The sequence below is a fragment of the Peromyscus leucopus genome, chromosome 2 (genome assembly GCF_004664715.2).
Source record: "Peromyscus leucopus breed LL Stock chromosome 2, UCI_PerLeu_2.1, whole genome shotgun sequence".
Classification (NCBI taxonomy): Eukaryota; Metazoa; Chordata; class Mammalia; order Rodentia; family Cricetidae; genus Peromyscus; species Peromyscus leucopus.
Window position 1 is genome coordinate 130327479 of NC_051064.1, and position 27778 is coordinate 130355256.

At 48.1% G+C, this 27778-nt stretch overlaps 1 protein-coding gene across 1 annotated transcript; it reads right to left on the bottom strand.

The window, feature by feature from the left end:
* Nucleotides 1-203: 203 nt before the first annotated feature.
* Lck (LCK proto-oncogene, Src family tyrosine kinase) lies at nucleotides 204-27678 on the bottom strand. Its single transcript, XM_028887662.2, has 13 exons — nucleotides 27528-27678; nucleotides 12104-12213; nucleotides 11772-11853; nucleotides 11509-11599; nucleotides 11184-11282; nucleotides 10812-10915; nucleotides 10442-10591; nucleotides 10033-10185; nucleotides 9720-9899; nucleotides 7744-7820; nucleotides 7513-7666; nucleotides 7301-7432; nucleotides 204-850 (listed from the first exon to the last, which is right to left on the bottom strand). Exons 2-13 carry the CDS (start codon nucleotides 12206-12208, stop codon nucleotides 648-650), a joined length of 1530 nt encoding a protein of 509 aa, XP_028743495.1. The 5' UTR covers nucleotides 12209-12213; nucleotides 27528-27678; the 3' UTR covers nucleotides 204-647.
* Between the last annotated feature and the right edge of the window lie 100 nt (nucleotides 27679-27778).

Genomic DNA, 27778 nt, shown 5'->3' on the forward strand with positions numbered 1-27778 from the left:
ATCTCAGGGTTTCACACATGTTCTTCCCATGTTCAGTGGAGGGACACTTGGACAGGTTATAGGTGAAAAATCCCGTAGTCCTGCTGGCAATTCACAGCAGGAGAACCTATGGTGGATGATCCAAACAGTAACCCCGGGTTCCATCATCTGACCCCCACCTCCCACTACCTACCATAAAAAATAAAGTGTGCAGTAGAAAAATGTACAACCTTAATCAACAGACATTTATTGAGCTCCTAGTGTGTGCTAAGCACCAAGGCAGAACACACAGAGATAGTAGATTGGATTGCAGCCCACAAGGAACTTCTAGATGCCCTCAGAAAAGAAGTGGTAGACAGAGTTATCAATCAATCATAGGTCTTCTCCCCTCTGTGGTTTCAGGAAATGGAAGGGTCCAGAAAGAGACACCTTAGATAGTATCTAAGACTTAGATTCACATGTTCCATGTGTATAAGACATATGTGTAGAACCCACACAACTATAGATGTGTGTATAAGACAAAACTGCATATGTGTTGCACATGCACAGCCTTTCATGTGCAGAGTCAGAGTCCATGTGTTCACAGGACACATGGATATGGCACAAGAACTCCATCTGCCCCAGCCACAGCAAAGGGGCAGGGATGGTCTTGGGACAGCAAGGCCCTGTCAAGGCTGGGGCTGGTACTGGCCCTCCGTGGCTGTGAAGAAGTCATCCAGAACACTTCGAAGGTAGTCAAATGTGGGCCGGTCCTCTGGACGCTCCTTCCAGCACAGCATCATGAGGTGGTACAGCTCTTCCGGACAGTTGTCAGGTCTTACCATTCGGTAGCCTCGCTCCAGATTCTGAATCACTTCAGGGTTGGTCATCCCTGAAGGTCAATGGAAGGAAGAACATCAAGACTTTAACCTTTGGAAACCTAAAGGCAAGGCTGATGCTGAATGGGATTTCTCTCTTTCTTTCCTATCTTCCTTTTTTTTTTTTTTTTTTTTTTTAAGATTTATTTTATAATGTATACAGTGTTCTGCCTGCAGGCCAGAAGAGGGCACCAGATCTCATTACAGATGGTTGTGAGCCACCATGTGGTTGCTGAGAATTGAACTCAGGACCTCTGGAAGAGCAGCCAATTCTCTTAACCTCTGAGCCATCTCTCCAGCCCCCATCTTCCTTTCTACACAGCTGTCTGTCTGTCTGTCTATCTATCTCTATCCATCCATCCATCATCTATCTATCTTTCTATCTATCTGCCTACATATCTGCCTACATATCTATCTATCTATCATCTGTCTATCTATCTATCTATCTATTTTTGTGGTACTTGGAATTGAACACAGGATTTTGTGTATGTTAGATAAGCACTCCATCACTGAGATACATCCAAGCCTATAGTTTGGACATTGAATGTCTCCCCATGTGTTCAAAGTCTGGTCCCCAACTCGTGCCCTAGTGGGATATGGTAGAGCCTTTAAGAAGTGGAGTCTAGGGGCTGGAGAGACGGCTCAGTGGTTAAGAGCACTGACTGTGTTGCCAGAAGGTTTCTCTGGTCCCGTCGACCTGCGTTCAATTTCAGCACCCACATGGCAGCTCACAACTGTCTGTAACTCCAGTTCCAGAGGAGCTGGCACCTTCACACAGACATACATGCAGGCAAAACACCAATGCACATGAAATAAATAAAAAGTCTACTTTTAAAAAGGTTTTTTTTTTTTTGTGTGTGTGTGTGTGTGTGTGTGTGTGTGTGTGTGTTTAAAGTGGAATCTAAGCCAGGCGTGGTGGTACCGCATCTTTAATCCCAGCACTCGGGAGGCAGAGGCAGTTGCATTGCATCTCTGTGAGTTCGAGGACAGCCTGGTCTACAACGTGAGTTCCAGAATAGCTACAGATGTTGCCTAGAGGAAAGAAAAAAAAAAAGAAGTGGGGTCTAGCTGGACATGGTAGCACACGCCTTGGATTCCCAGACTCAGGGGGTAGAGGCAAGTGGATCCCTTGAATTCAAGGCTATCCTGATCTATCTAGTGAATTGCAGGTTAGCCAGGGCTACATAGTAAGACCCTGCCTAAAAAGAGAAAGACAGAAACAAAAACAGTGAGAGATATGGGGATGGAAATTAGGTCACTGTGGATGTTCTCTCTGTCTCTCTCTCTCTGTCTCTGTCTCTGTCTCTCAAGATTCATTATGTATGCAGTGCTCCACTTGCATGTATCCCTGCGCACCAGAAGAGGGCACCAGATCTCATTATAGATGGTTGTGAGCTACCATGTGGTTGCTGGGAATTGAACTCAGGACTTCTGGAAGAGCAGCCAGTGCTCTTAACCTCTGAGCTATCTCTCCAGCCCTGTAGTTGTTCTTTTGAGGGACATGCTAATACCATGATTCTCCTCTTCCTCTCTTTGCTTCCTGCTATGATAGATAGATAGAAAGAAAAATAGTTGTTAGGAAGATAGAAAGAAATCCATAGCATGTGAGGTGAGCAGTTGACTACACCATGTGCCTTCACCAGATCTGCTCGCCAAAAAAGAAAATCAGTGAAATAGAATCTCTGAAACTGTAAAAACCTAAGTGAGTCGTTTGCATCCTCCCCCTCCTCCTCAAGATTGTCTTACTATGTATCACTGGCTGGTCTGAAACTCATATAGACCAGCCTGACTTCAAAGAAAGATCTGCCTTTGTCAGCCTCTTAAATTCTGGATTAAAGGATGTACCACCAGGCCCAGCAAACTTCCTTATTTAAAAAAATAATTTTTTTTTGTTTGTTTATCAGATAAAGTTTCTCTGTGTAGCCCTGACTGTCCTGAAATTCAATCTGCAGACCAGGATAGCCTTGAAATCCATAGGGATCTACCTGCCTTTACATCCTGAGTGTTGTTGGGATAAAGGCATGTGACACCACTGCCCAGCTTAAAAATATTGCATTAATGTAAATATTACTAATTTTGTGTATTATGTGTGTGGGTGAACACATGGGCCAAAGTCCCTGTGTGAAGGTCAGAGAACAATTTATTTCTTCACTTTTTCAAGACAGGGCTTGTCTGTGTAGCCTTGGCTGTTTTGGAATTTACTATTTAGACCAGGCTGGCTTTGAACTCAGAGATCTGCCTTCTTCTGCCTCCCAAGTGCTGGGATTAAAGGCATATACCACTATGGTCAGCTTAAATTTTGTATTTTTATGTGTGTAAGTGTTTTACATGTATATATATCACATATATGCAGTGCCCAAGGAAGCCAGAAGAGGGTACTAAATTCCTTGGAACTGGAGTTACAGGCAGTTTTGAGCTGCTATGTGGTTGTTGACTGAACCCAGGTCCTCTGGAAGAGCAGCCAGTGCTCTTCTCTCCATTCCCCCCATCCCTGAGAGAACAACTCTTTTTGTTTTGTTTTGTTTTTCGAGAGAGGGTTGTTATGGAATATTTATTTATGCTGCATGAAAACATGCCACAAAAAAGTGTGTCAAATTCTACACTTGTAGGCTGAAGATGGATGCCCCAATGTTGCAGAGGAACCTTGGGGTGACTGTCCAGGCAGCCAGATGTCTCTGCCATTTCTATAGTTTGGGAAGTTGCTTGCTCTGCACTTCCTGTTTACTCAGATAATATTATATCCTTCTCAGGTCTCTGATGGGGTTGAAGAATAGGTAGTTATAGTTTTACAGTTTTCCTTGTTACCACATTCAGAAAAGAAACTTACAAAAGAGATGTAAAGTTTATAAAGGGTGAGAAACATAGAGGATTAAGTTGTTTATCTAAGAAAATGTTTTGCTGGGCAGTGGTGCACGCCTTTAATCCCAGCACTCGGGAGGCAGAGCCAGGTGGATCTCTGTGAGTTCGAGGCCAGCCTGGTCTACAGAGTGAGATTCAGGACAGGCATCAAAACTACACAGAGAAACCCTGTTTCAGGGGTGGGGTGGGGGAGAGAAAATGTTTTAAGGTCTACAAAGATATTTTTAGGTTGATAATACAAGTTATGATAGAAAGTGGTTTAGGTATAAAACTTTGGACTCATCAAGATAGGGTAGATAATAATTTCTCCAAATTTGCCAAATACAAATGGACTGAACATTGTGAATATAATCTTTACTTGATAAATGTTCTTTTTTGTTTGTTTGTTTCAAGGCAGGGTTTCTCTGTTTAGCTTTGGATCCTGTCCTGGAACTCACTCTGTAGACCAGGCTGGCCTCAAACTCAGAGATCTGCCTGCCACTGCCTCCCAAGTTATTTTTAAAGGCGTGTACCACCACCACCCAGCCTTGATAATTGATCTTATTGTATATAGTTTTATTATGTTAGAGTTAAAACCTTTCCTTTTTATTTAGACAAAAAGAGGGAAATGTTGTGGGATATTTGTTTACACTGTGTGAAGATGTGTTTTGCCTCACCTGCCTAATGTACCTGATTGGTTTAATAAAGAACTGAATGGCCAATAGTTAGGCAGGAAAGAATAGGTGGGATTTCCAGGGAGAGAGAGGAACTCTGGGGGTGGGATTTGCCAGCCAGACACTGAGGAAGTTGGACATACAGAATGGAGGAGAGGTAAGAGTCAGGTGACAGAACATAGATTAACAGAAACAGGTTAATTTAAGTTATAATACCTAGTTGGGAATAAGCCTAAGCTAAAGGCCAAGTTTTCATAATTAATAAGTCTCTGTGTCATTGTTTGGGGTCTGGTAGTCCAAAGAAAGCCCAACAACACAGGGTTTCTCTGTATGGTCCTGGCTGTCCTGGAACTCTCTCTGTAGACCAGGCTGGCCTTGAACTCAGAGATTTACCTGCCTCTGCCTCCCGAGTGCTGGGATCAAAGGCGTGTGCCACCAGCACCCAGCCGAGATAACAACTTTGAAGAGTGGGTTCTCTCCTTGCACCTTTGCATGGATTCCAGGGATGGACCTTAGGTCGTCAGGCTTGCTCAGCACATGCTTCTACACCCCACCCCACCCCCAGCCACCTCCCTGCACCTCCAACTTTCTTCTTTGTAAGTTGACCATCTCAGGAGATTTTCATTGTTTCTGTTTTCAGTGGCAGAAAGCTGACCGACACAAGTGATGTTCCGAATAGGTAACTACCAATCCAAAGTGGGACCGGTCTTCATGATGTTAGAGCACACTGGCATGTGCTGCTGAAAGTCGGCCCCACGCTTAGAGCGCTGATACAGTTATACACTCAGTAACACATACGTCAGCTGCAGGACCTTGACTGTGCCACCTCCCGTTCCTCCTCACTGAACTGTGCGGAGGACCGAATGAATCAGTGCATATAGAGGACCGAATGAATCAGTGCATATAAAACAAGCACAGTTGTCTGGAGATGCTTTTTTGTGATGTGTCCCGGGGGTGTGCTTTAGCGGCAGCAATGGGGCAGTCGGGGCTCAGGACAGGATGAGAACCCACAGCCAGGCAGTGCTGAGGCGTCTCTAGCGCTGAGACTAGGCACAGAGACACGGTATCCGGACAGGAGATGAGTCCTGGGCTATGAGATAGGAAAAGCCCAGAGATGGAAAATCTTTGCCTCTAACAGGATCTAACCCGTACGTTCCTGGGATCAAATTTCAGCTCACACTGCCTGGGCCTGTGGGAAGTTTCTGCCGACCTGGTCTTTGTGCTCCATAACTCCCTACTCCTTTCTGTGCCTTTGCCTTTTCCCAGAGGTTACCAAATTCGATTTAGGAAATGTCCACCCCTAGGCCTCGAAGTATAGCTCAGTGACAGTGCACCTGCCTTGAATACACAGGACCTGGGTTTGATCCCCAGTCCCTCCAATACCAGGCACATAGGTGCACGCCTGTAAACCTAGCACCTCCCAGTGAGGGGAAGCAGAAAAATCCAGAGCTCAAGGGGCATCTTCAGATTCATAGAGTTAGATGGCCAGCCTGGGCTACATGAGACGTTGTTTCAAAAAAACAAAATAAAATTCCAATGACTAAAAAAGAAATTTTCAACAAAATCCTATCCATCTTGGTTGAATGTGGGGTAAGGGCCTTTTCCAGGTGGAGGGCATGTCCACACGGTTTCTCTCTTTAGCTGTAAAGTTTCAGTAGGAAAGGACCAGTGCCCAGTGAGCAGCGTCAATGAGTCAGACTGCTTCTCAAAGTCTCTTGTGTCACATGTCAGGAAACTGAGGCTCAGCGGAATGGCATCACTTACCCAGAGTGCTGTGGACTATCATTTTAGCCATGTAAAGATGGGTTGCATTTGTTTATGCTACGGAATATTACTTTAACTATGTGGAGGTGTGTTTCATTTGTGTGTGCTGCATTGGTTTAATTATGTAAAGATGTGCTGCGTTTGTTTCATCTGGCCTGCCTGAGGCACCTGATTGGTCTAACAAAAAGCTGAATGGCCAATAGTGAGGCAGGAGAGGGATGGGGGGGCTGGAGGGCAGAGAGAATAAGTAGGAGGAGAAATTTTGAATGAGGGAGAAGCAGAGAATGAGGGAGAAAGGGACATGCCCAGGGCCAGAAGCCAGGCAGCCACCAGACAGACAGACACAGAGAAATCAGGAAAGTATGACATATAGAAAGAAAGAAAGGTAAAAAGCCTGAGGCAGAAGGTAGATAAAGAGAAACAGGTTAGTTTAAGTTAAAAGAGCTGGCCAGAAACAAGCCTAAGCTAGGCTAAGCATTTATAACTAACAAAAAGTCTCCCTGTCAGGATTTGGGAGCTGGTTGGTGGCCCAAAAGAAAGCCTGGTACACCAGAGTGATGATTAGTAGTGGCTGAGTGTGGCCTAAGCACTGTTCTGATCTCATATTTAAGACACAGGTGGCCGGGCAGTGATGGCACACGCCTTTGATCCCAGCACCGGGGACCAAGAGGCAGGTGTATCTCTAAGAGTTCAAGGTCAGTCTGGTCTATAGAGTGAGTTCCAGGACAACCATGACTAAGTAATTCTGTCAAAAAAAAAAAAAAAAAAAAAAAAGAAAGAAAGAAAGAAAGAAAGAAAGAAAGAAAGAAAGAAAGAAAGGAAAGAAAGAAAAGAAGGAAGGAAGGAAAGAAGGAAGGATCTGGTAAAAGTCAACAGAAATCAACCGAGGCCCAACTGGTAAGACAAGGCAGATTTTACACCCTAGCGAGATCCACTGCTGTCACACTGGGTGGCCTTTGCCAGAACTGAGCGAGGAGCTCAGTTTCTGAGAGGTGAGGTCTCAGAGACAGAAATGGAAGCCAGTGGTGGGAGACAAAGCATCTAATAAGGGATTCTGGAGTTACAAGTCCAAGTGGATAGAAAAGAAGCAACCAGGTTTGGAGTCTGAGCCTGGGAAGAAGTGAGTGGGAAGACGTGGATTTGCTACCCTTCCCTGTAGCCCTTAGAGTTCCTTCCCTTCACACTCACCTGGGTAAGGGATTCGGCCATGGGTGACAATCTCTGTCAGCAGGATCCCGAAAGACCACACATCTGACTTGATGGTGAAGGTCCCATAGTTAATGGCTTCTGGTGCTGTCCATTTAATGGGAAATTTGGCCCCTAGAGGGAGGCAAAGTTAGGCCACCTGTGCGTGTTTCCTCTGCTGCAGGCTCTGAAGCCCCTCTTTACCCAGCACCTACCCTCCCTGGCTGTGTATTCATTGTCCTCGATGAGGCGGGCAAGGCCAAAGTCCGCAATCTTGCAGCTCAGTGTGTCGGACACCAGGATGTTGGCAGCACGCAGGTCACGATGGATGTAATTCTGCTCTTCAATGAATGCCATGCCCTCCGCAATCTGCAGGCCAGGAAGAGGTCATCAGTCTTTACCAAACCGACCGGTAGCCAAACCCAGCCCTTGGCCATTCTCCTTACCTGGGCTGCCATGTCCAAAAGTTTGTTGATGTTCAACTTGATGCCCGAGGGAGTCTTGAGAAAATCTACAAGGCTCCCTGTGAGCAAAAGCAAGAACTGGTGACCTAAATTGCCCAGGAGGATGTTCCTGGACTCTTCTACTCCATCCACAGGACCGGGAAAGAGTATGTGCCCGAGTGTAGGGGTGGGGTGCTCAGCCTATGCGAAGGCCTTTTCCAGAGAGCTAGGATGGGGTCTGGGTGGAGCATCCAAAGGCTTCCTGCCCTCAGTTAAGGTAGAGCCCCCGTTCCACAGCAGCCAGAGCCCTGCATGCTCCACGCCTGTATCTTCTACTATGGACACGTCTTTCTTGCTCTATCACAGATCGTTTTTAGAGCCTTTACACAGGCATCTAGACTCCTTAGTCTCTTTGCTTCATCTTTTGTCTCCTAAAAGTTTCTCCTTTTCTTTTCCAGACCAGCTGGACCACTCTTCTAGACTCTTCCTACCAGGCATCGTAAACTGTTTCACCATTTACATGCCCGGAGTATTTAGGAATGTCCCCAAGTCACAAACTCTACTTTTCTCAGTGTCCATTATCAAAATGCGGTTTCAGCTGGGTATGATGGCACACATCTTTAATCCAGCATCCAAGACGCAGAGGCAGGAGGACCTCGGCAAGTTTAAAGTCAGCCTGGTCTATGTAATCTAGGCCAGCCAATGCTGCATGGTAAGACCCTGTCTCCAAAACCAAAAAGTAAATTAATAAAAACAAAACCCTGTACAAGAATGACAATCCTGGGGCTGGAGAGTCGGCTCGTGGTCTTAGGAGTGCTTGCTTTTCCAGAAGACCCAGGTTCGGTTCCCAGCACCCACGTCATGTGACCACTTGTAACTATAGCTCCAGGGTCTGTGATGTGATGCTCTCTTCTGGCTTCCCCAGGCACTGGAATGCATGTATACACACACACACACACACACACACACTAATAAAAAAGAAACTACTGCCAGTTGGTGGCAGTGCACACCTTTAACCCCAGGCAGAGGCAGGCGGATCTCTGAGTTTGAAGCCAGCCCAGTCTACATAGAGAGTTCCAGGGCACAGAAACCATGTCTCAAAAAAAGAGAGAGAAAAAAGAAACTACCAATGACAAAACCTATTTGCCATTTCCAGAACTCATTAGCCAATGAACAGTTTGTTTCCCTTCTTGAAAGATGGACAGATTTTGCACTCCAAACAATCTGGGCCACATAAAAGCAACGCAGGACAGGTACTGTTTTCTTCCGTCCATTAGTGCACCACTACCCTTGAATTACAGGTATTTATGCATAGGGGCGGCGCATGCCTGTGCAATGCATGGAGATCAGAGGACAACTTGGGGGAGTCAGCTCTTTACCTCTATTATGTGGATTCCAGGGATTGAACTCCTGTTTGCACGTCTTGGTGGCAAACACCTTTACCTGCTGACCCATCTTGCTGGCCTTAACACTATTTTACAGATCAAAGAGAACTACTTGAAGCAGAAAGAAGTGATGTGATCAACCCAAAGTGATACAATTATAAAGCACCAACTCTATCCAGGCAGTCAGACTCTTGGATCCTTAATGAATATACTATATATTGGGGCTGGCTGCTCTTCCAGAGGACCTGGGTTTAATCCCCAGCAACCACACAGTGGCTCACAACCATCTGTATTCCTGTTCCACGGTATCCCACACCCTCTTCTGTCCTCTTCAGGTACCAGGCACCATATACTATTTCTTGGATCAAGCATTCTGAGATCCAGGTAGACGTTGGAAGAAGGCAAAAGAAACTGCAGATCAAAGGAGATCAGAATGAATGCTCTTCCAAAGTCTGTCCCATAGGGGCCCTGGAAAGTTTCCTTAGAAACCCTCAGTAGCAGAGCAGAGGAAAAAGCACATTCCTACCCTAAGTGCAAAAGACAGTGAGACCACAATAGCGTCCTCACGCGACTAGACGTAGCAGGGACACCCACCGTTCTCCATGTATTCAGTGATGATGTAGATGGGCTCCTGGGTGACCACTGCATAAAGCCGGACCAGCCGCTGGTGCTGCAGCTGCTTCATGAGGTTAGCTTCAGCCAGGAAGGCATCGGGCGACATGCTCCCCTGCTTCAGGCTCTTCACGGCCACCTTCGTGTGCCCGTTGTAGTATCCTGGAGGTGGGTTGCGGGTGAAGGAGTTGCAGTGATCCTCAACTAAGTCAGCTGCCCTGAATAGGCGCCAGTGTCTCACACCTTGGAGACATCTCCTCTCTTTCCAATCAGTCCTGAGGCCAGCCACACTCACCCATCCACACTTCGCCGAACTGGCCAGCTCCCAGCCGCTCAACCAACTTCAGTGTCTCCCTGGGAACCTCCCATTCATCCTCCCACCATGGCTTCTGGGGCTTCTGGGTCTGGCAAGGTCGGCTCAACTTTGTACACAGCCCATCAGAAGCGTCTGCAAAGACAAAGGAGGGGTAAGGCATTCACTGCTGGAGACCTTGGGTGCTCCCTCCAGCCCCCACCTCCCACCTCTCTCCACAATCCACGCAGGGGAAATGGACTGGCGTGGAGGGGAGTCTGTCACCCAACATGAGCCTGCAGGGTCGAGGGTCAGGTACTACCGACGGTTGGAGGGTCCCTAGGAAGGACTTGGGGGGGGGGAGATAGGCCGCCAGGGTGGGCACACGTGAAAGCGTTCTGCCAGAGCTCACTGGTGTAATGGCGGACCAGTTCGTGCAGTCCGGGAAAAGTGATACGAGGGGAGATGTAGAAGCCACCGTTGTCTAGGTTACGGATCTTGTAATGTTTCACCACTTCTCCCTGGTTCTGGTCGAAGTCTCTGACCGACAGGGAAAAAGATCCTGAAAAACGATTGGAGAGGGGAGGAAGGAGAAGAGGAGGAAGTGAGAAGTGGAAGAGGAAAAAAGAGGGGGTGGGGAGGTTGCCTTCGGTAAATCAGGTGGCCACCGCACCGCTTCCCACAGCTCTCCACCCCCCACACCTCCTCACCGGAGGCCGCAGCCCTCAACTCGAAGCCCCGCCCACACGCCGAAGCCCCGCCCACCAGGCTCGGCCTCTCACCCGCGGTGCTTTCACTTTCCCGGATCAGGAAGGATCCGTGCGTGTTCCCGGGCGCCAGAAGCTGCCGCTCCGCGTCCTTACGGCTCAGATTCTTGAAGAACCAGCTACATAGGGCAGAAGCAAGATTTTGGGCTGTTGGTTGACTTTTTTTTTTTTTTTTTTTTTTAAATCTGTGTAGCCCTGGCTGGCCTCGAACTCAAAGATCTGCCTGCCCCTGCCTCCGGAGTGGTGGCATTAATGGCATGCGCCAACTAGCCTGGCTCGTTGGCCAATTCTTCCTCCATCACTGTCAACATCCTCCACCCCCATGACCACGCCCTGCTCTGAGATCCCTAGATGTCTCCCCCCATCCCCATGCGGTCCCCTGCTCACGGTTCAGGCTCCAGGCTGTTTGCTTTCGCCACGAAGTTGAAGGGGATGAAGCCTTCTTGGCCGGTGGTCAGAGACTGAGCCTTCCACCACTCACCGCTCCTGTGTGTGCCACAGAGACCATCAGCACGGCCTGCATGGCCACTGGAAACCCTCCGAGTCCTCGGTTAGGCCAGGCCACCACCGCTTCCTGGTACGAGCACTCCGGTGATTTACACACCACACACACACACACACACACACACACACACACGCACACGCACACGCGCACGCGCACGCACACACACACGCACACGCACACGGCAAGGTGGGTTAGAGGGATACTCACTGCTCCAGGATTCGGAGCTGTTCACCCTTCTCAAAGCCCAGGTCTCCATCATGGGAGGGCTCATAGCTGTGCAGGGCGATAACCAGGTTGTCTGTAAAGACAGGAGGAGTCAAGAAGAACCAGCCTGGGGCTGACGGGAACAGCGGAGATCTAGAGGCTCAGGGCAGGATGCAGACAAGGTGGAGGGTAGGTGGAGAGGGTTTGGACACCAACAGCCAGGCATACACAGGCTTTAAGCTTCACACCCTGCTAGATGGAGTCACCTTGTAGAGGGGAGGCTGGTGGGATGGAGCCCTCATAGGTGACCAGTGGGTCCCGAACTTCAGAGCCGTTTCGGATGGGCAGCTGTGGGGTAGGAAATAAGGCTGGGGTCATTTTCTCTGACCCTGGTTCCCTTCCTCTCTGCTCGCTCTCCATTTTTCCAGCACCAATTATGTGTGCACTTGACCTTAGGAAAGTCCGTTCTCTCTAGACCTCTTCCTTTCTGTACTCCAGGGAAGATGGGTGTGCTGTTAACTTCCAGGGCCTGTAGTTGTGATCATTTATCTTTTCTCCAAAGCCTGCCTTCACCATCCCTTCCCCCATCCCACCTTACCGTAGTCTTGCTGTCCAGTGGTACTATGGGATAATGGCAGTTTTCACACACATCAATGTTCTCCATCCAGTCATCTTCAGGGTTTGAGCTGCAGCCACAGCCCATGTTCCCTGCAGGAATGGAGAGAGGCTTGAAGGAGCTCCCCAAAGTCGGCTCCCCCGACATCAGACATCCTAGAGCACTGCCCTGGAGTTACAGAACGCCTTAGATCGTCCGTTCTGGGGCTCCCATGGCCATGTACAGAAGAGCTGAAATGTGGAATTCCAGCTCCTGACTCTTCCACTCTGAGCCCTCAAGCAACAAGTAAGTTCACCGGAGGGAGGCCCAGGCCCAAGGCTAGTTCCCACCCTCCCACCTGGGATGGGTAAACTGCCACAGGCACTTTGTTGGTGTAGTTACCCACTTCCTGCCTCCTCAGCCTGCTGGTCCCCCCCCTTTGGGGGATTACCTGGAAGATATCACACATTTTGCCAAGCCCTGGGGAAACCTAAATTTTGATTCCACCCTCCTCTGCCAAGGAGGGTTCATGTCTCTTCTAATTACAACTCCCCTGCCTGGATACTGAAGCTGAGAGACTGCTGTTCCTTAGAGTCAACCTTTGACCTCTGCGGCCCCCAGCACCCCACCCCCACTCACAGCACAGGCTCCTTCAGAGGGTTTTCTTCTAACATGCTTTTGCTTCTCACCAACAGAAGGAAACCCTTCAGTGGCCCTGTTGTCTGTAACAGCTTTTGCTCGCCTGTCTGTCTGAGCTGTGGAAACTTTTTGTCAAATGAAATCAGGCAGGACCTCATAGATACAGCAAGTAAAGTAGAACTGTTCTTAATCAAGTCAGAGTGAGCCTCCCTCCGAAGCCTCTGGAATCCGCGTGGACCTCCTTCCCTGAAGCTGTTCCTCAGAACTGCTTGGAAAGCCTTGGTCCTCAAAGAATGATTTACCATGAGGAGGAAATTAAAATGGTTTTTTTCTTTTTAAAGATAAGGTCTTACTTATGTAGCTGTGGCTGGCCTGGAGGCCTGGAACTCACTATGTAGACCACTGTAGACAAGGCTGGCCTCAAGTTCGCAGAGATCTGCCTGCCTCTGAGTGCTGGGGATTAATAAAGGTGTAGAATAGCATGCTTTTGACCACTTTGATTGATATTAAGGAAGACCTACTCTTTCAGGGTTTTGTTTTTGTTTTTGTTTTTTTAAGTCTTTCAGCCTCCCCCCCACCCCCAAGACAGGGTTTCTCTGTGTAACAGCTTTGGCTGTCCTAGAACTTCCTTTGTAGACCAGGCTGGCCTCAAACTCACCGAGATTCACCTGCCTCTGCCACACCAGTGCTGGATTAAAGGAATGTGCCACCATCACCCGGCTCAGTCTTTTAATCTATTGTGCTGCCCGCGCGCGCGTGCGCGCGCGCGCACACACACACACACACACACAAATACTCACATAACTTGTGCTCTGAGCTACATGGCCTTCTCCAAACACCCACCATTATTTTCTTGGACCACACCTTTGTATTTATGACTCTCTCTCTTTCTCTTTCTTCTTCTTTTTCTTTGTGTCATGATTGTGATCTGCGTGTCAGAACTAATGCCTCTCTCATCTCCCCCTCCTTTAGAAAAGGTTTTATTTTCATTAATATTTGTATGTCCCTCCATGTGTGTATGTACACACACATGTGCGGGTGCCCATAGAGGCCTTGGGATCCCCTAGAACTGAAGTGATGGCCTGTCGAGCCGCTGGGCTGGAGCTCAGAGCTCCAGTCGAGTGACAGAGCAGCAAACACTGTCAACAGCTGAGCCACCATCTCTCCAGCTCCCCACTACCCCCTGGATGGACAGCAGTGCATCAGGAACAGAAGCTGTGTGTCCCCTGCCCTACAGCCTGCCGCACCTAGCATCGGGGATGTGGGGCTAAGCACAGATTCTCTCACCTGCCGAGGTCTTCAAAACCATCAGATCTGACCCCCGGTTTTATGTATGTATGTGTTTATTTTTCGGACAGGGTCTCACAGCACTGCCCAGGCTAGCCTGGAACTCTTGGCTTCAGCTGGTCCTTCTGCTGAGCATCTTGAGTTTTGGGGCACACACTGTCATACATAGCTTTGACATCTGATTTTAGACGAAAGCAAGCCCCGGAGAGGCCTGCCTAAAGCCACACATCTGCGGCTGAGCAAAACAAGACTTTGCTAATTTATGCTGTGTCCAGGTGGATGTGGGAGCAGGGGAGGTTCCTGGTTAGCAGAATGCAGAAGAAAGACTCCAAACTCTGAAAGGCCTATGTTCAAATAGTAGCTGTGCTCTAGACATAGTCATGCTGGTCTATGATCCTGGCATATGGAAGGTAGAGAGGCAGGAGGATCAGAAGTTCAAGGTAGTTCCTCTCTACATAGAGAGTTCGAGACCAGCCTGGGTTCCATGAGATCCTGTCTCAGAAACAAAGCAAACCAAGGACAAAAGCCTGAAACAAATACAGTAAGATAACACTGGTGTGCCTGACTGTGTTGAAACTGTTCCTGGAAGGAAGCCTTGCTTTTCCTCATCTGCCACTGAGACTTGTCATCCCTAACTCATCACCCTACATACTGTTAGCTTAGTTTACTAGAGCTTGGAAAGGCGCCTACCAACACCCTTTCAGCTTTATCCACCCCTGCCTGGGAGACTGGGGAAATGGGACTGGAAAATCACCCTCTGCAAGCTGACTTTCTTCAGCTGAGCTACTGTTAGCCTCCCCCAGGTACCGGAACTCACAAGGTGCATCTTTCTGTGTATTTGACTTTAAACTACGTTGTACCTATGATGAAGGAATCATAAAACATCCGTGGGACATTAAGCTAAATCCAGAAACTCCAGAAGGCTTGTGGATATAGTTCAGTGGGCAGTGCTTTGCCTATCAAACCCTAAGATTCAGTCGTCAGCACTGAATAAACTCAGGCCTGATGCAGGGTACACGCCTGTAGTTCCAGCACTGGGGTGGAGGCAGAAGGATCAGGAGTTCAAGGTTAGCTTGGGATACAAGAGACCCTACCTCAGAAACGACACAGAGAGACTCGAGAAACAAGTATACAAACACATTCGCCCTTCCTTCAACCCCGTTGCTGGGAGGCCATGTGGCAGCTGAAGTTTGCTCTGCCAGAGTCGACTCATCATGGCTACAAGTGATGTCTTGTCAGCTCAGTTATCTCACGATCAGAAACGCAGTAGGAACTCCCGGAAAGAGAGTGGGGAGTGAGTGAGCACCCTGTTTGTGATTCACACAGGCCTGGGGCAAACAGGTTGGTTAAGCTGTACCCACAGCACTAACATCAGAAGGACTGTGCACTTGAAGCAGCACAGTGCCTCTCCGGCTTGACCTTTTTGGAAGCCTTGGGAAAAGGCAGGAGAGACTGGGTGTCTTTAATCCCAGCTCAAAGCGCTGAGGCAAATGCAAATTTCTACTAGGTCAAAATTAACCTGATCTACATAGTGAGTTCCAATCAAGGGTTCCAATCTAAGGAGGGAAAACAAGAGAAAAGTTTGGGGTTAAGAAGAGTGATACAGCCGGGCGTTGGTGGCGCACACCTTTAATCACAGCTCTCGGGAGGCAGAGCCAGGCGGATCTCTGTGAGTTCAAGGCCAGCCTGCACTACAGAGTGAGATCTCGGACAGTCACCAAAATAACACAGAGAAAACCTGTCTCGGAAAAATGGGAGGGGGGGCGAAGAGGTGGTACAATGCTTAAAAAGCATGCTGGGTTTTTTTTTGCACAGAACCAGAGTTTAGTCTCCAACTCTGAAAGTGGGCAGCTCACAATTGCCTGTAACTGTAGCTCCCCATGCCGCTGCTCCCACAGGCATCCACACTCTCTGGCTCCCACAGGCATCTGCACACATGTGCACATCCTACCCCTCCCACACATACACATAGTTCAAAGTAAAATAAATAATTTTTATAGAGGTGGAGAATTGGCTCAATGGTTAAAGCACTGGCTGCTCCCTTTGGGGGATTTGGTTCCCAGCACCTACATAATGGTTCACACCCATCTGTAACTCCAGCTCCAGGAGATCCACCCATTCTGGACTCCTTTGGCACACGGTGCACAGATATACATGCAGACAAAATGCAAGTACACATTTTTTAAAAAAGTCTCAAAACAGAAGAAAATTTAAGACAATAAAAGGACTGAGAAGGCCTGGAGAGATGGCTCAGTGGTTAGGAGGACCCAGGTTCAATTCCCAGCACCCATATGGCAACTCACAATGTCTGTAATACAGTTCCAGGGACCCAAAACTCATGGCAAAACACTAATGCAAAAAATAAAAATTAAAAAAAAAAGACTGAGAGCCATGTATAGTAGGCAAGATGCTTTGGAGGGTAAGAGCAGGGCTCTTGAAGTTTGAGGCCAGCCTGGGCAACTTAGAAGGATTCTATCTTCAAATTAAAATGAAAACCAGCATAGAGCCAGGCATGGAGGTATACCCTATAATTCCAGTACTAGGGAGATGGAAGCAGGAGGTTCAGTAGTTCAGGCCATCCTCTACTACATGCAGAGTTTGAGACTAGCCTGGGCTACAACAGACTTTGTCTTAGGAACCTAAAAACAAATGAAAAAAGAATCATTAGAGGTCAGGATTGACAGCCAGGTGTGGTGGCACAATCCCAGCCCTCAGGAGGCAGAGACAGGTGGATCTCTGTGAGTTCCAGGCCAGCCTGGGCTACAGCACGGGTTTTAGGACAGCCAGTATTACATAAAGAGACCCTGTCTCAAAAACAAGAAAAGAAGAAGAAGGAGAAGGAGGAGGAGGAGGAGGAGGAGGAGAAGAAAGAAAGAAAGAAAGAAAGAAAGAAAGAAGAAAAAAAGAAAGAAAGAAAGAAAGAAAGAAAGAAAGAAAGAGGAAGGCTATGGAGTACAGTTCAGAGGCAGAACACCGGTTTAGCATACACGAGGCTCTGGGTTTGACTCCCAGTGCCTTCAGGAAAAAGTCTGAGAGAAATTATCAGTGTGACAAACTATATTGTTCCTTCAGTGTTTTCCACATTCCCATCTCTGATTCAAATTTGCAGCTACGGGTCGGGGCGCTCGGAGAGAAGGCTCTGCAGTTTAGAGTATTTACTGCATTTGCAGAGGGCCGCAGTTCAGTTCTTAGCACCCCTACAGGCCGCTCACAACTACCCCAAATTCCTGTCCCAAGGAATCAGATGCCCTCTCCTGGCCTCTGCAGGCTTAGGGTGCATATAAAGTCACCCTGGTGCACAGCTTGGCGCGAGTGCGTGCTCACAAGCACACACACACACAAACACAACACAATAACACACACACATAAACAAACAAAATAAAATAAATAAATAAAATAAAAAATAAAAGCTCCTTTTACAATTTTGATTTACACAGCTAGACATGGTGACACATGCCTTTAGTTTCAGCACTTGGGAGGCAGAGCCAGGCAGATCTCTGAGTTTGAGGGCAGCCTGGTCTGCAGAGTGAGTTCCAGAACAGCCAGGGCTGTTACAGAGAGAAACCCTGTCTCAAAATAATAATAATAATAATAATAATAATAATAATAATAATAAACAAACAAATAAAATTTGATCTATGAAGCCCTAGATTCAATCTCTAGAACCAAAAGAAGGGGAGAATTAATTAGAAAATTGGATGGATTTGTGGTAAGACAAGAACAGGATGGAAGAGTTTTAGATGCACTAATGTAATTCATCAGCTTTGTTTTAAAGATAGAGAAGGGGCCATCCTCATGGTTCAGTAAAGCTGTTTGCTGCCTAGCCTGACAACCTGAGTTCCATCTCTGGGGCCCATGTGGTAGAAGGAGAGAACCACTCCTCAGCAAATTGTCCTCTGTCCTCTGTCTGTGTACTGGGGCCCTTGGGTGGACAAGCACATACAGACACACTAGTAAATGATGATAAAGATGAAACCAGAACGTGCTGGCGCAAGTCTGCTATCTCGGCATCGTGGAGGCCGAGGCAGCACGGACTACACAGGCTGAAAGGACGGGAGAGAACCCAGGAGTGATGGAGTGTGCCCTTGTCGCCGCAGGAGGCCGAGGCAGGAGGACTTCAGGCATTTCAAGGCCAGCCTGGGGTGCCGCGTGAGGCTCTGCCTTGGGGGGAGGCGCAGACAGTAGAAGGCTCAGGAGGCAATCTTGCCTGCCACCAAACCTGAGGACATGACTTTGACCCCTGGGACCTACAGAGGGGAGAGACCTAGTGCTTACAATGTGTCCTCTGGCCTCCATCTCCACACTGTGGCATATGCATACCCACATGTACACAAATATCTCACATTTTCAAGAGCGGAGGGTGGCTGGGGAGGTAACTCAGTCCATGAAGTGCTCGCCACCCAAGCTCCACCCTCAGCTCCCATGTGGAACGCTGGGCATGGTGGTGTCAGTTCAGTGTGTGGGAGATGAGGCCAAGTGGGTTTCTGAAGCTTACTGGCCAGCCAACCTAACCATGGAACCACAGGTCCCAGTGAAGAGACCCTGCCACAAACACAAGGTCGACCGTTCCCTAAGAACGAAACTTTTGTTGGGTGTGGTGGCACACGTCCCAGCACCCAGGAGGCAGAGGCAGAGGACGCTCTGTGAATTGGAGGCCAGCTTGGTCTACAGAGTGAGTTCCAGGACAGCCAGGGCTACAAAGTGAAATCCTGTTTCAATAGAATAAAAGAAACGAATGACACCTAACCTCTGGCCTCCACAGCCACATGAATGCAGAAGCAGCTGCATACACATGTGTGCACAATCTGCAAACACATGTACCCAGGGCTGGAGAGAGGGCTCAGCCTTAGGAGCTCACACCGATTTTGCAGAGGACCCAAGTTCAGTTCCCAAATTCCGCAGTGGGTGGCTCGAAACCCCCTGTAACTCTGCCTCTAAGGTTTTTGGTGTCCTCTTCTGCCACCTTTGATGGACACCTGCACTCATGTGCTCGCACGCACACCCACACAATTTTAAGAAATACATACACACCAGCAAATAAATAAACAGTAAGAATGGAGGATCTGTGAATTCAGAGAGGCTGAGTGATCTCAACAACACACTGCTGGGGTGTTTTTTTTTTTTTTTTTTTTTTTTTTGTTTTGTTTTGTTTTTTGTTTTTTGCTTTTTGGCAAAAGCAAAACAAATCAGAGCTGGGTGTGGTGGCCCATGTCTTTAATCCCACACTCAAGAAACAAAGGCAGACAGATCTCTGTAAGTTTGAGGGGGCCAGCCATATCTATACAGCAAGTTACAGAACGGCCAGGACCACATAGAGAATATATATATATATATATGTGTTGTGTTGTTATTTATATTATATATTTATATGTATATATGTATATGTATATATATATGATTACAATCACAACCCTCCATCCTTTATCAAAATGTTTTCTTCTATTATATACCCCGTATGCATTTATTCATACCAAACAGTATAATCATGGAGACATGAGAAATCACAAAGGAAGCTAAAGCTAGACAAGGAGCCAGGGCTGGAAGAGAGATCCCCCATTCAAAACATGACCATTGCCGGGTGTGGTAACACACATCTTTGTTAATTCCAGCACTTGGATTAGAAGCAGGAGGGTCTTTGTGAGTTCTAAAGCACAGACACATTCAGGCACTCATACACGTAGTATTTTAAGGAGTTAAAAAATAAATAAATAAGGAGACCAACATCAAAACAATATGAACTTCTCATTGTCTGAAATGGAAAAAGAAGAAAGATGGAATCCTCAGGGCTCTTAGAATCACGAAGGGCAGATTCAGGCACTCCTTGCTCAGTGGCGAGAGTGGTATGGATTCCACCATCTCTGACCAGGATGTGAGATGCTCTGGGTGCCCATTAGAAAAGGGTTAGCCCCAGCCTCGTGTTTCTAACTTAGAGAGCGGAGTCAGGGATGGATCTTAGTTTCCAAGTTGTTTGTTCTCCTTCAATACAATGACCCCCAGCCAGCAAATACACCATAACAAACCAGGCTGTCCAGAGATCTGAAGTAAGTCCACCCTCTCTCTCTATTTCTCTACTGTTTGTTTGGTTTGTTTTTTTGAGGCAGGGTTTCTCGGTGTAACAGCTCTGGCTGTCCTATAACTCACTTTGTAGACTAGGCTGGCCTTGAACTCACAGAGATCTGCCTGCCTCTGCTTTCCGAGTGCTGAGATTAAAGGCCTACGCCACCACCGCCCAGCCACTCTCTAGTTTTTATTGTTGCTGGGCATGGTAGCCCAGGCCTTTCATTCAGAAGCCAGAAGTGGGTTGATCTCTGTTCTTCAAAGCCAGTCTACAAATTGTGTTTCAGGACAACCATAGTGACAACCTGTCTGAAATAACAGTAATAATAATAATGAATAAGTAATTTGTTTGTTTTTCAAGACAGGGTTTCTCTGTGTAACAATCCTGGCTGTCCTAGAAATTGTTCTGTAGACCAGGTTGGCCTTGAACTCTGAGATCCACATGCCTCTGCCTCCCTGAGTGCTGGAATTAAAGACGTCAGCTCTCTGCTTTCACTGTGTGGGTCCACAGATAGAACTCAGATATCAGGCTTAGCAGGAGCACCTTGACCTGCTGGACCATCTTGAGGGTCCTGGACTAGATTTTGCTAATCCCAGAATTTTCTTTAGGAGTCACACAGACCAAAATGTGTTCTGCTTCTTGTAGACTTGGTCATAGATACCAGCTTCATAGCCACCAGCCAGGAAGCTGAACCTAGTATGTGTCTTTTATCTCCTTATAAAATAAAACAAAGGCAGCATTTTTCCGTCCCCAACAACAGACCTATTGATTTATGAACCACTGCTTTACATAGAATACAGACTAGCCAAGTGGTCGTGGCACACACCTTTAATCCCAGCACTCAGGAGGCAGAGACAGGTGGATCTCTGAATCCAAGGTCAGCCTGGTCTACAGAGAGAGTTCCAGGACAGCAAGGACTACACAGAGAAACCCTGTCTCAAAAAGAAAAAAAGAATATAGGCAGGCCATTCTGTGGCAGGCTGCTGATGTGTGCTGGACCCCAGTGAGGCAAAATCTGCCAGACATCGCTTAAAACATTTTCTTGCCTTTTTCTTTAGCAGCCAAGATTTGAATATTGTCAAAGTGAAGGGTATATCCCTGACAAACCTTATCATGATACTAAAATATTAGGCTTGACAGGCATAATAAATAATTAGGCTTGGAGATTACTAAGTAAACCAAGCTACCCTCAAATTCACAGAAACCCATCTGTCCCTGCCTCCAGAGTACTAGGGTTAAAGGTGTGTACCAACACTCCTGGCTTTCCCAGTACGTTTAGATTTCTTGATTCTTGGAAACAGGCCTCACTCAGTTGCCCAGGTGAGCCTCTTGCCTTAGACTTTTTTTTTTTTTTTTTTTTTTTTTTTTTTTTTTTTTTTTTTTTTTTTTTTGTTCAGGTATGCTTCTTCTTATGACTGCCTGCCAAGAAACGGTGATTACTGTCCTGTGTCCAAGGCCTTATACATGCTAAGTTCATAGTCTTCCACTGATCTACCCTCAGCTGCAAGATGGATTCATTCTCTCAAACTGGAACTGGTTTAAACACAAAACTGAATCTACTTGGTAATCATTGTCATCAGCAAGGGCTACATTGTGGTTATTGTATTCTGCGTTTTAGTAGTGGTCTCCGCCTGGTTAACTCAGGGTCCACTTTGCATTATGGGAGTTTCAAGACGAAGGAACCTTACAGACAGTTTGTTATTGAGGCTCAGCTCACCATGTCCCTGTCACAGTGACTCAGTTTTGATTCCAGGATCTCTCAGTCACTCAGTGACAACAGGTCTTCAGGAAGATCGCTAAACCAAAATTTCCCGTGTGTTTGTTGACTGTGAGTATACGTGTGTGGGCAGACATCTTACAGGGTTAGTGCACCATAAGGTCAGAGGACGACAACAGGATCCTCCACCACGTGGGTCCTGGGATCCAGTTCAGGTTGTCAGTTTTCAGCAAGAGCCTTTACCCACTGAGCCATCCCCTCACCCCCCACCCCCGACACACACTTGATTGTTTTGAGACGAGATCCTTCTATGTAGGCCAAACTGACCTCAAACTAGCAACAATCCTCCTGTTGCAGCCTCCCAAGTCCTAAGATTATGAGTTTGAGCCATCACACCCAGCTGAGATTTCTGAACTCTCAGACCCTCCCCTAATTCCTGAATCGGCAAAATAGGAATCAAACTGAGAGCTGCGTCTTGGACAGTTATGAGCCTTAACTATGACACACGGAAGACCCTGACGGCTAAAATGCTTCACGCAATGCTTGGTACACAAGGACTCCTTTTGTTGGGGTGGGGCGGGGTGGGTGCAGGGGAAGGACTGATTCACTAAGCTGCCCAAGCTGGCCTTGAACTTGCTCTGTAGCTAGGCAGGTCTTAAACTTCTGATTCCGCTGTCTCTGTCTCTCCAACAACTGGGATAACAGGCCTGTGCTACCAGGCCAGTCACGTTAAGTCACTAAATGGATGAGAGCAGTTTTCATTGGAGGCCTGCATGTGTGCCTCATTCTTCGGCTTCCAGACTGAAGCTGCCCGTCATTCATCCTTCCTCGTGATTTGGGGCGTGTGCACTTTTCCCTCTTCAATACGTTTACCTGAAATAGACGCTTTACTACCACGAATGGAAAATCGGTGTTCACTTGGCTGTAAATAGCCGTTCCACAGCAGTGCACGTTAGAGGATATAAATTAGCATTTGTACCCGCTCATCCATCAGCCTCCAAAATTACCCACATAGTCAGCATCTTAAAGGCCACAGTGTGGGAGATACTGCCCTGTGAGGGAGAACTTGGAGCTTAGGTTTCTCTCCATGGGTGACAACCAATCTTCCTTCCTTTCTTCTTCCCTCTCTTGCGCCTTTCTCCCTCTCTCCATCCCTCCCTCTTCCTTCCTTCCTTTTTCTCTTCCTTTCTGTGATACTAGAGATTGAACCCAGAACCTCCCACTGAGCTATACCCTCAGCCCTAGCTGAGATTTCGCAACTCTGTGTGTGTGTGTGTGTGTGTGTGTGTGTGTGTGAGAGAGAGAGAGAGAGAGAGAGAGAGAGAGAGAGAGAGAGAGAGAGAGAGACAGAGAGAGCGAGAGAGCATGTGAGCGTGTCTACTTGAGTGTGGAGAGTTGATGTTAGGTGTCTTCCTCAATTCCTTTCCTCCAACTTTTTTTTTTTTTCAAGACAGGGTTTCTCTGTGTAGCTTTGCACCTTTCCTGGATCTCACTCCATAGCCCAGGCTGGCCTCGAACTCACAGAGATCCGCCTGGCTCTGCCTCCTGAGTGCTGGGATTAAAGGTGTGCGCCACCACCGCCCGGCTCCAACCTTTTTGTTGTTGTTGCTGTTTTTCCCAGACAGGGTTTCTCTGTGTAGCCCTGGCTGTCCTGGAACTCACTCTGTAGCCCAGGCTGGCTTCGAACTCACAAAGATCCGCCTGCCTCTGCCCCAAGTACTGGGATTAAAGGCGTGTGCCACCACCACTCAGTTCCTCCCACCTTTTTTGAGACAGGATCTCTCCCTGAACATGGAGTTTGTTCATCTGGATAGACTGGCTGGCTAGAGAGCCTCAGGGATCCTGCATTTCCTCCTTGGCACTGGGATTACAGGCATGTTCTACTACACCTGGCTTATGTGTGTTGGTGCTGGCGATCAAACTTGGGTTCCCATGCCTGCTCTTCTGCATGCACCTTATTGACTGAACTATCTCTCCCCCCCCCCTTCGTAGTACAACTTTCTAAATTGGCCAATCTATAGACAAAAATTAAGTGGGCCTGTCCAATCTTCTGGTCTAGTACTGAGGAACAGAGATGAGCAGACCGAGAATGTTCTCATCACATAGCCTGCCCTCTGTGACAGCGAGGGTGTCCCTGGCGGGTGGTTTCATTCTCACCCAAGGCTCTGAGGCCTGCAGTCTGCGTCTGATCAGTATCATCCCCCAGCTCCCAACAACATATTCTCACAGCGACACTTTCCAGGAAGTAACATGAAAAACCGCCATTACTCAGTCACCAAGCTAACATCAGAGCTCCATGTATGGACATGGAGAGACCCCAAGATGCATCATGCCAGACACAGACTGTAGGCAGCAAGTTTACCTGCATTTGAATGTATCTGGGGGTCAGGTGGGGTGGCAATCATTATTTCATATAATTTGCATAATCTGAATGATTTCATGTAACTCTGACGGCAGCCCTACGGAATAAATGTCACTATCAGCCCCATTTTACAGATGCAAAATCAAGGCGGAAACTGGGTAAAGCAATTTGCCTGAAGCCTCCCAACAAATCAAGGTGTAGGGAGCTATAAGCTGAACCTTGGTCTGCCCCAGGCTTCACGCTCTCCACCTCTCAGTGGTGTCTCAGGGACAATCTGTCAGGATGTACACCAGATGGCTCCCAGGGACGCGGCCCAGAAGTGGGATAGAGGAGCATGACATTCTGGTATCTTTAGCCGCCTCTGTGCTGTTTTGAATTTAAAAACAAAATAAAGCCAGCCATGTGCTAATTTTATAACAGCAAAATTAAAAACAACAACATCACCACCAACGCAAAAGCGCCATTAAAAACATAAACCTCCCCCCCCCCCCACTTCAGACAACAGCTGGCTCTGATGCCCAAGCTTTTCTCATACTTCTCATCCTGACTCCATCTGAAGTGCTCGGGTAACGGGTGTGCCCCCATACGCTGTGAGTGGCAGTCCTTTGCGAATGTACCAACTTGCATAGTTCCCCTGCCCTTTCATCCCAGCCCGGAATAGATGGCAGAGGGAAAAAAAATAGTTTTGTGTCCAAGAACTTTAGGAAATACTGGATCAGACAAAATGAATCAGGCTTCTTCTCTGGGGGAGACCTGCAGAGAGTTTTTTTCAGGGCAAGCACTGAAAATGCAGCATGAAATATTCCAGACACACACTGACACATTTCTAGGGGTTGGAGAGATGGTTCCTGACAGAGGACCTGGGTTCAATTCCCAGAACCCACACAGCAGCTCACAACTGTCTGTAACTCCAGTTCCAGGGCATCCGACACATTCACATAGATACACATGCAGGCAAAACACCAATGCACATAAAATAAAAATAAGCATTGAAAAATTACATTTCTAGGCTTCTGGTGCGGCCTCATGCACTCAGCATGCATGAGATCCTGCATGGCTGAAGGCTGGGGGAGAGGAGAAAGGCTCCTACCTTACTAGATGCTATCTTGAGCCCATCTTTCTCCCACCCCAACACCATCCTCTGAATTGAACTTGGCTTTGAAACCATCAGCCTGTGGGTGTGTGTAGGAGTTTGTAGGATCCTACCTCTGACTGAACCTGCACAAATGCATTTTCCTATGATAGATGAGAAGCTTTGAACAGGGAAGGGATGGTGAGGGTGTATGCATTTTATTTTTTTTAAAGACAAGGCGTAGATATGTAGGTAACCCATGCTGGGCTTAAACGCCCTGTGCTCCTGCCTCGGCTTTTGAAGTGCTAAAATATGAAACAATGCAAAATAGAGTTAGGCTGAGAAACCCTCTCCTGGGACAGACAGAGCCCTTCCCTCAGATCAGAATCGGGCCTCCTGAGTTCTCACACTGGACTATATACAGGAAACACGCTCATTTGCAAAGCCATACCACAAGCATGAGAGATTGGGCGGTTCACTGTCTTGCCAAAGCCCCGAGTAGGTGTAATTCTGGGTGTGAGCAAACACTCTGCAGGGAAAGGAAGTTTCCTAGCTTCTCTTAAGCGCCTACTGTATGTCAGTATGGCCCAGGACACATTGTCATCGTGATCCCTTTGACTTTGCCAGGAACTCTAGAAGTGAGAGCTTTGTTACTGGGTCTTTGTGAATAAGCAGAAATTTGGAGTGGACAAACCACCCTCTCAAGCAAATGGCAGACCCAAAATTGTTCCTGCTCTCTCTCTCTCTCTCCCTAAAAGGTGTGGTTTTTAAACACTACACCAGGGTTTGGGGATTTAGCTCAGTGGTAGAGCGCTTCCCTAGCAAGCGCAAGGCCCTGGGTTCCGTCCTCAGCTCCGGTAAAAATAAATGATTAAACAAACAAACACTACACCACACCCTGGCTCTTTAGGCTTTGACTTTACTCTGAGGTCTCTGCATCCATGGTCCCAGAGAGCAGCACCAAGGCAAGATAGGGACCTCAGCTTTACGTCCTAAGCAGTCTCCAGAAGGAGCCTCCGCCCTTCCCAGGACTGCCCAGTTCAGGAAGCTTCTCGATCCCCTTGAAGGACGTTCTCCCAGCCCCCGTCTGAAGTTTCAGCCCTTTTGCTGCCCTGGTCCTCTGGGCTCTTTTGAGAAGAGCTGCTATCCTGAGTTCCAAAGACTAGGGACTGTGGGATTCCTGTCAGTCAGCACAGGACAGTCAAAGGGATTGCTCCTATTGCCTGTTCCTGAGATCCAGGAAGCGCCTGTGCGTTTCCTGCCCCTGTAGGAGGCTGGCATATGCTGACAAGATGGAAAATGTGTTACAGGAACATCTCCAGAGAGATACGGAAAACCTGGAAAGTCAGCCGAAGTGAAGACTGCCCCCCAAAGTTAGGCTGCGAGGGGATGGGTGGTGTCTGGTGATGAGTTTCTGGGCCTCTACCCTTTAGAGTCTGAAGCAAGAATCATGAAGGCCGACATGCACACACAAATACAGTTGGGTTTGAGGCAGGAGGGGACAAGGGCGAAGGGGAGGACATCCTGTCCTGACACTTGGCAGGACAGGAACGGTGACTTTCCAGACGGAAGTTCAGAAGTCCTTGCCCTGAGCCCAGCTGTACCCTATCTGGGATAAAAATAATCCTTCCTCTTCCCTTCTCCCATCATTCTCATTGACTACCAACTTCCCCAGGGAAGACACATCCATCCTGGATGAACCTCCCTCACATATCCATCCGCTTCCCTGGAGACCGACAACTCTGTCTTTCGGGATGCCGGTTCCTAAGACTCAAGTCAGTTCTCAGATGTCCGTCTAGATTCCATGAGGTTTTGCCACTCAGGTCTGCCCGGGGATCAGAGGCTTCCTCGGGCCTGCACTCAAGACGTCCATCTCATCACCCTGTCTACCACAGCAGGAGGAGGAGCCCAGTCCAAGCCATCACGCTCTCACAAGGTCCTGCTCTACCACTGTCCAGCTTGAGGAAGTACAGGTTAAATGGATGCATGACCACTTTGGACCACAGAAACCTCAGCCTATGAGGACAAGGAACTGGACGGATGACTGCTGGTGGCCTCTTCGATACTTGACCTCGTGCGCGCTCGATCTCCAAGGAGTATGCTCCTAGTGAGACGCGGAGTGATGGCTAACAGAACAACCGAGGTGAGATCCACCAAGCGAGGCAGCCTCCAGCAAAGGCATTTCGGAAAGGCTGCTGTCCAGCCAGGGGACCTGACCCTCCACGCAGATGGGATCCTCTGCTGTCTGGCTCCCACCATAGCCCCTTGACGGTTGTTCCCCATGCCCCTTACCTGCCCAGCCTGGGAGCCTTCCGGCCCATTCACATGATGTTTGTGGCCTGGCTCGGCTGCCTGGACCCAGTCTCGGCGCCCTTGCCTTCGTACTCACCACCTGGCTCCTCGCGCCCACGTTCCACCCTGACTTCCTGCCTCCCTCTGAGCGCTCCGCAGCCAACCCAGCCCCAGCAGCCCAACCACAAGCCTCTAGCACCCCAAGCTTCCTGCCGCCATAGCCCTAGACCCTTCGGCCTCTTGGGGTCCCA

Bases quoted from the DNA above. Each gene is read 5' to 3' on its own strand.
- Lck (XM_028887662.2), bottom strand. From the start codon at position 12,208: ATGGGCTGTGGCTGCAGCTCAAACCCTGAAGATGACTGGATGGAGAAC. The intron at 10,916-11,183 runs GTGAGCAGGGGA...TGCCCTATGTAG, and splicing joins AACAGCCTGGAGCCTGAACC to CTGGTTCTTCAAGAATCTGA. The intron at 10,592-10,811 runs GTGAGAGGCCGA...ATCGTTTTTCAG, and splicing joins GGAAAGTGAAAGCACCGCGG to GATCTTTTTCCCTGTCGGTC.